Source organism: Zootoca vivipara, chromosome 17, assembly GCF_963506605.1.
Source record: "Zootoca vivipara chromosome 17, rZooViv1.1, whole genome shotgun sequence".
NCBI lineage: Eukaryota > Metazoa > Chordata > Lepidosauria > Squamata > Lacertidae > Zootoca > Zootoca vivipara.
The window spans coordinates 20,722,073-20,730,241 of NC_083292.1; the positions used below are offsets into that span (position 1 = coordinate 20,722,073).

The following is an 8,169-nucleotide window of genomic DNA, read 5'->3' on the forward strand; positions in this document are numbered from 1 at the left end:
TTGGCTCAGTTTAAGTAAGCCAGCTTTCTTATGTTCCAGGTCTTGAAACTCCTGATTGTGGCCTGGGAACGCCAGCTGATCTTCACCATTGGGACATCCAACACAACAGGCGAATCCGACACGGTGGTGTGGAACGAGATCCACCACAAGACCGAATTTGGGTCCAACCTCACCGGCCACGGCTACCCCGACCCAAACTACCTGGACAACGTCCTGGCAGAACTGATGGCCCAGGGGGTCTTGGAAGCCAACCTGAAGGACTGAAGAGGCATCGCGGCTGCTCTCTGCCGGCCACACTTTTGCCATGGGCGTTGCGTGGAAGCACGAACACTGCCTGAGTCCGTCCGTCCGTCTGCGTATGTGTGTGCGTGTCTCTGTTGATCAGCTCTCAACCAGCATATCGGGATAAGCCTGGTCTTCAAGACCTCTGATGTTGCCTGTCTTCACTTCTCCAACCTGGGTCTTCAGCCGGGTCTTCACTTCTTCTGATGTTGCCGGTCTTCACCTCTCCAACCAGGTCTTCAGCCTGGCCTTCACATCTCATGTTGCTTCTGCTGTCTTGACTATGGACGATCTCCACACAGCGGTGGTGCCAGACATGGCCAAAGGAAACGCCAAAGGGGCGCTCCTCTCCCTCCAGAACCGAGGACTGTCTAGATCGTTCCTAAGTTTCCCCAGTGGAGGAAGACCACCCGAAACTGTGCAAGTGAGCAACTGAAGCAACCTGCTCTTCTTTTTCTTTTATATATGATACATACATACATAACACAAACCCCTATATATTCTAGGCAGTCTGCAATATTCCTCTTGTCCTGACTGTGTTTGCACATTACACCATCCTATGCTACATATCTGCCGCTCTGTAACAGGATAGCAAGTGTAATAGAGGAGATATATGAAGCCAAGTGTGGGAAGTGTTGGTCCTCCTGCCTGCCCCCTCCCGGGAAAACTCTTGATTCTTGATTCTTTCTGCATTGGTGACTCATTTTGCCTCATAGCTGCCAAGTACCCCGTTTACTCCCGTTTTTCTCCTGCCGGTGGCCATTTTTTTCCTTTCTGATTTGCCCTTCTATGGGCACAAAAAATGGCCACCGCCGGCTTCAAAAGTTGCATCTACGCATGGCCGGAAGTGCATAGATGCGACTTCCTGTGTTGGCGGCGGCCATTTTGGTGCCCATAGATGGGTGGGCCGACACCAGAAGTTGCGTCGACACACTTCCTGTCATGCGTAGAAGCTACTTCTGAAGCCGGCAGTGGCCATTTTTGGTGCCCATAGAAGGGCAAAGCGACACCGGAAGTTACATCGACGCAACTTCCGGTGTCACATGGCTGCCGGTCCCGGATTCTGCAGTCCGGGACTTGGAAGGTAAGTTTTGCCTATGTGATGCGTTTGCCACTTTGCCAGGAGGCAGGAGGCAGTAGGAAGGAATTCTGGCTTGGGAAGCCATGGGCTGTTGTATCCACCTAAGCCCTACTCAGGGTAAACCCATCGAAATCAATGGACCTCAGTTAGCCCGGTTCGTTCATTTCTGCGGGTCTGCGCCGTGTAGGACCTAGGATGGGCTACAAGCCTAGGATGGCCAAAGAGAGGTGTGACATCTTAATGACGGGCACGGCAGTGTTCCTCACCTCCGCTTTGCAAATTGCCTTACACACATGAGCATGCTGGTCTTTACGGCCAGGACCTGGAGAGTTTACAGCCTAAAGCAAAGGTTGAGACGCTGCCGCCTCCCATTCCATCAACTTTCCGCTAGCATTCAGGGCAAAACCCTCTCAATCTCGGTTTGCTGGCCTTCACCTCTCCAGCTGGGTCTTCACATCTCATGTTCCTTTGGCTGCCTTTGCTGCCCAGCAATGTTTCTGAATCCCAGTAGCTGGAAACCACGGGATTGTGTTCAAATCCTGCTTGCTGGTTTCCCACAGACATATGGTTGGCCCGTGTGAGAACAGGATGCTGGACTAGATAGGCCGTTGGCCGGATCCAGCAGGCTCTTCCTTTCAACTGGATCTGATTTCAAGCACTGGCAACGGGCCATCGAAGCTGGTTTGGAGATGAGGCCATGTAGTGCTCCGTACTTCTAAGAGCTTGCTGCTGCTGCTGCTGCTGCTGCTGCTCTCCACCCCGCCCACCACAGCATTTGCTGACTAAGGCAGGTGGCTCCCTCTGCCTAAGGTTAGGGCTGGACCTGTTGCTCTCATTCCATGCTATGGGATGCCGTCCCCCTAAAAGTTGCTGGAAACCACAGGGGGAAGGAGAGTCCTCTTGTGCTTGGATCCTGCTTGCTGGTTTCCTACAGGCATCTGGTGGTAGAGAAGAGGATGCTAGACTAGAGGGGGCCCCTATGGCCTGATCTAGCAGGCATTTCTTATGGTCTTAGGATGGTCTTTGCGAGGGCAAAGAGGGAGTCTTGCACTTCAGATTCTCCTTCAGATTCTGATTTGGGCACATTGGCCTTAACCTCAGAGAGGGGGGGGAGGGAATATGGCAGAGGTGTATGAAACAATGCATTCTGTGGGGGGGGGAATGGCTTTAGAGAAGGCTTTCCCCGCTCTCTCATAATACTAGAACCCAGGGCCAGCCAATGAGGCAGAATGTCGGGAGGTGCAAGATGAAGTCACACCCTGCAGAGCAAAAACTCTGGAATTGGCTGTCGCAGGAGATCACACGGTCTGCCGTTTTGGACAGCATTAGAAGGGGATTAGACAAAATGATGGAGGGTAAAGGCTATCAATTGTGACTCATCAGTGACACGGGGCACATTAGTCCAGCAATTTTTAAAAAATGTTGCCTTAATCAGAAGAGATAGTTACCGACACACACAAACAAACTCAAACCCGTCCTAAGATTGCAAACTTGGGGTTTTTTTAGTTTATAAAAAAATGTGATGTTTGTGCAGGAATGTGATAGGTGAAGCTGAATATTGGAATATTTAGGACAGATGAAGTGACTTCTTTACAGACTGGGGAACTTGCTCCCACAGGAGGCAGTGATGGGCACGCACTTGGATGGCTGCCTTCACCCAAATTTACTGTTCCTCTTCCAGGATCCACCTCTGCACAGTTTAGGGTGCGCCTGGTTTGACCAGCAGCCCTCAAGTGTTGAGCCTTGCCTGGACAGCCCCCACAGTTCCTACCACGCCCCTGAGCTCCTGTTGCCTTAATATGACCAGCGGAAAGGAGAACTGTGGGCACCTCTGGCTTCTCCAGCCTCACCAAGTCATTGAGGAGAGAAGCTGCCTTCTCATTCCCACTCCTTGCCACCATTAAGACATGAGTGGGGGAATCTCTTTCAGACTGAGGGCCGCGTTCCTTTCAGGGAAAGCTTCCAGGGGTCACATGCTAGTGTCGGGTAGGGCCAGAGGCAAGAGGCTGGTTTCTGCATACACCCTTCTCTATCCTCCATGGAGGAGGCAAGAGGCACGATCAGTTCAGGGGCATGTTCCCAGCCAGGGAAAAGCATCCAAGGGGGTATGTGAATCAGGGCCAGTGAGTGGTGTGGCCTAGGAAGAGTCCGGAGGGCCAGACAGCCTGGATAGCTAGTTGGTTAGAGAGTGGTGCTGATAACGCCGAGGTTGCAGGTTCGATCCCTGTGTGGGGCAGCTGCTTACTCCTGCATTGCAGGTGGTTGATGATCTTCAGGGTCCCTTTCAACTCTGAAATTCTCTGGTTCTAGGGTAAGAGATGCAAGGTGGGCCACATTTGGCCTGACGTTCCCCACGCCAGCCTTAGGACAGTGCTTAAGAGCACAGTGATCCTTTCGCATATGGGATCTTAAGGTATCTGACGCACAGAAGGGGGAATTGTGGCTGGTGCCCCTTCTCCTCACCCCACCCTCCAAGTACCACTCAGGCCCCTCCACCACCCCATACCCAAGTCCCCCAACTTAACTGCTTTTTCTGCAGATCCAGCAGGAATGGGAGGTGGACGACATGCCCTTCAGGGCTGGATTTACCCATAAGCTCCATCGTCTGCAGAGAGTAATGTCCCTGCTGTCTGGATTTTGCCCAGGCACAGTGCGTGCCCATCTCCCTCGAAACTCATTTCACATCCCTGGTGCTCATAACTCATGTCTGCCCTTTGTTGAAAGACGAGGAAGAGGGAGCAGCGGCTGGCGTTTTGGGTTTTTCTTTATATAAAAAAAATAATCATTTCCCCCTTTGCAAAGGCAGGTTTCTGCTGCAGTGATAAAATCAGCAGGGAACGGATCCAGCTTTTTGCATTGAAATCCTGCCAAAGTTATCTCTCACCTCATTAGGCAGCACATCCTTCCCCAACCTGGGCCCTCCAGAAGTTGTGTGCTGCAGTTCTTATCAACCCCAACCCAATATGGCCGTAAGACGCCAGCGGCTGATGGGAGTTGTACTTCAAGAGGGCTTTGCTAAGTGGGGCTGATGGGAGTTATAATAATAATAATAATTTATTATTTATACCCCGCCCATCTGGCTGGGTTTCCCCAGCCACTCTGGGCGGCTTCCAACCGAATATTAAAAACAGTACAGCATCAATCATTAAAAACTTCCCTAAACAGGGCCGCCTTCAGTTGTCTTCTAAAAGTAAAATAATTGCTTATTGCCTTGACATCTGCTGGGAGGGCGTTCCACAGGGCGGGTGCCACTACCGAGAAGGCCCTCTGTCTGGTTCCCTGCAACCTCACTTCTCGCAATGAGGAAACCGCCAGAAGGCCCTCGGTGCTGGATCTCAGTGTCCGGGCTGAATGATGGGGGTGGAGACGCTCCTTCAGGTATACAGGACCAATGTTGGAGTCCAAACATCTGGCTGACTCAAGGTTGGCCAAAGCTGATGCAGCAAGTTTGATTGTCCAGCTATCAGTGTTGGGACTTTGCTACATTAGTCAAGAAACAGCGTTTTGAATGCGTTATAAACATGCAACGCCAGCAGGGCCGGCTCTAGGTAGAGCCCCGGTGGTGCGGTGTGCTAGGGCGCCGGGCTGGTAGGTGGGGCGCTGCGCGGCAAAGCCGCGCGGAAACCATGCTGCACCCTGCGAGGGCGGGGGCGCCGGAGCGATCTCAGCGCCAGGGCGCCCGACCTGCTCGAGACTGCCTGAACGCCAGATGGCACCAGAGAGCAAAACAAATTTCTAAGCGATTTTCCATAGCGTTTTTTTCCTTTTGATATAACGATTTAATTTCTTACTTTTTGTAGCTCCCCCCCCCCCCTGTGTGTAGATCCACCCTTGGTAAAAAGGCATATATTTGTGAAAATGTGATACAAGAATGCTTCAAACTGGGGAACATGGCTTGCAAAGAATGTGTCCATTAGCACTAAAATTCAGGTGAAATTTCATGAGGGATTTTTTTTTCCAAACGGATGAGGGCGTTGGGTATGTTTAGACTGAGAGGTGAAATGAGAGCCATCTTCAAATATCTGAAGGGCTGCCCCATGGAAGATGGAGCAAGCTTTCTCCCCCCCCCCACTCCAGACTGTAGGACCTGAACCCAGTCGACTCAAGTTACCAGATTCTGACTGAATGATAGGAAGGACTTTCTGATGATAAGAGCCATCTGACAGTGGAATGTACTCCCTCTGAAGACGGTGGACTCTCCTTCATTGTGTGTGTGGGGTGTTAAACAGAGGTTGGATAGCCATCTGTCAAGAATTCCTTAGCTGTGATTCCTGCATTGCAGGGGGGTTGGAGTAGATTGCCGTCGGGCATCCTTTCGTAGCTGCCATGTCTCCCGTATTCCCCGGGAAATCCCCATTTTTCCAGCTGTTTCTAGCTGAAAAAAACGGATTTTTTTTGTTTTCCCCCGGTTTATTCTGGCGCGGCGGCCATTTTGGAACTGGGCGGAGCATGCTCAGAAGCGACTTTTGATGCTGCTCTGCCCAGTTCCAAAATGGCTGCAGTGCGACTTCTGGCGCGGTGGCCATTTTGGAACTGGGCAAAGCAGCATCAAAAGTCACTTCTGAGCATGCTCCGCTCAGTTCCAAAATGGGGGCAGCGCTACTTCCAGTCTGCTACTTCCGCCCGGTCCCTTATTTCTCCGACAGCAACTTGGCAGGTATGCATCCTTTTCAACCCTACGATTCTATGATGCAGATTGTGGAGGCTGGACTTAACAACTGGAAAAATGAGAAACCAAGAAAAAACAACCAAAATGGACAGATTTGTCAATCCCTGAACGGGAGATTCCCAGAATTTACACCCCATTTGCCAGTCTGGGGCAAGAAAGCATAGGGGCAAGTCTGGGGCAAGAAACCATTTCATCCTCTGTTCATTGCAGGCAGGGTTGTTTCCGTTCTGCTGCAGTTTGTTTTCTTCTCAAAGATACATTATTCATCTCACTGTCACCTGCAGCAAAAATAATGTAACTTAAGATAATTTAAGTAATCAGTTTGCATTAATTACATTGTTATTGCATTGTTGTACCACATTCATTTTAATGCAAGGGGAACTTAATGCATTTTTTGTGGGGGGGGGTAACCAATTATGTATCATTTACAAACTGAAGGCAACAACAGCCAACAACCAGTTGACTGATTTCCGTTCTGGATACAGGACCAAAAAAGCAAACATAATCAAATTCTTCATTTCCGTCGGAATTTTCCAACATCCCTAGTTGCAACTCAGACATTTGGGCTGCATCTTTAAACACACACACACACACACACACACACACACACACACACACACACACACACACACAACTCAGTGCCGTTTTCTCTGCTGTTCTTTTGCTGCTCCTGCTGGGCTCTGCACCTGGAGTGATTATTCCACTCCACGTCAAAATTGCCGCCTCCGGCGCTGTGACAACCCCCCACCTTGACCCAGCCGGTCTCATTTGGTGTATGAGAATCAGCACGGCTTGATGATTATTATATTATTGTTATTACTGTTAGTATTGAAGTCTCAAGGTGACTCGCAAATGGAGGAAAGGTACAATGTATGTTAAAACAAGGTGAGCACTAAAAAGTGGTCCTCCGTCAATTCCCAAGCATCGACCCCGCACAACATCAAAACGATCATACGAAAACATCTGTCTGAAATAATCCCAGGGCAGCGAGGATTAAAAGTAACCACCAGATGTCCAGGAGAACAGGGGAAGTCTTTGCCCGGTGCCAGGAGTACCTTAGAGTCAGCACCAGGCGTCTCTCCCTGGGGAGAACATCCCATAAATCAACCCCACTCACCCTCCAGGCAAGCAAGAGGCATGACCAGAATTCCTGGAGACACATTCCAGGCAAAAGAACTCAAGGAGGGAACAGAGCAGGGCTCATGGGAGGTGTGGCCTGGAGGCAAGGGGTGTGGCCTTGGAAGTAGGCGTGGCTAGGGAGACCTCAGATGATGGTGGCAGGTTGGTTCCTACGGGAAGAGTTGTTGCATGAGGTATATGAACCAGAGGTTAGCATTATGCTCTTTCTCTTCAACCCTCCTTTTCTTGGCTAATAGCAAGAGTTTGAGCCTGGTTTGCAAGAGTGTTTCTGAGGATGTGCCAAGTGCCTTTCTCCTCCCAACTGTGCCACCACAACTTCCCTAGACAAAACCACACATGGCCATGGCTAGATTGGAAGGGCATCCAGGCCACGTCCCTATCAAGGGTACATCTCCTTGGAAATGGCATCTGTGTGATGCTCCTTAAGCCAGATCAAAAGGGTGAAGAAACTCCTCCGTACTGTTCTTCTCTTCTCCCTGCTTCCCTAACAGTTAGGATCCAGTTTATTGCCGGAAGCAGTGGCAGTGTTGTCTTCTAAACCAGCAGAGACCAGAAGGCACCCAGGCAAAGGACGCTTGCTCCTATGCCAGCCTGAAAGACTTCTTCTGCTACTTACCAAGCAGCCCAAAAATGTGCGCCAGCCTCACTACTGAACCTGTCAACAGATGAGTGAGCAAGCTCACTGAGTGACACAGAACTCCTCATTACAAGCTCAGTTTGTGCAGGCTTATTCTCGATCCTCCCTTCATCCAAACGAGCATCACCAGAATCCCAGTTCGTTCCATAGATCACGTAACTCAGTTAGTTACAGCATGGTGCTGATGATGGCAACGTCAGAAGTTCGATCCCTGTCCAGGACAGCTCCATATTCCGGCACTGCAGGGGACTAGATGATTCTTTGGGGGGGGGGTCCCTTCTATGATTCTGTGTTCAAGGATGCTTTATAGCCTGGCAAAGCCACTTGCCCAGGGGTGGGGGGAGTAGGGCTGGTGAGGGG

At 50.6% G+C, this 8,169-nt stretch overlaps 1 protein-coding gene across 2 annotated transcripts in view; it reads left to right on the forward strand.

The window, feature by feature from the left end:
* Positions 1-5,821, forward strand: part of DTX1 (deltex E3 ubiquitin ligase 1) — a 53,996-nt gene extending 48,175 nt beyond the window's left edge. For both annotated transcript variants that reach the window (XM_035099297.2, XM_035099298.2), the window contains exon 10: positions 40-5,821. In XM_035099297.2, the coding sequence (XP_034955188.1) occupies positions 40-264 (225 nt within the window). In that variant the 3' untranslated portion in view covers positions 265-5,821. The remainder of the gene's footprint in view (positions 1-39) is intronic.
* The last annotated feature ends 2,348 nt before the right edge of the window (positions 5,822-8,169 follow it).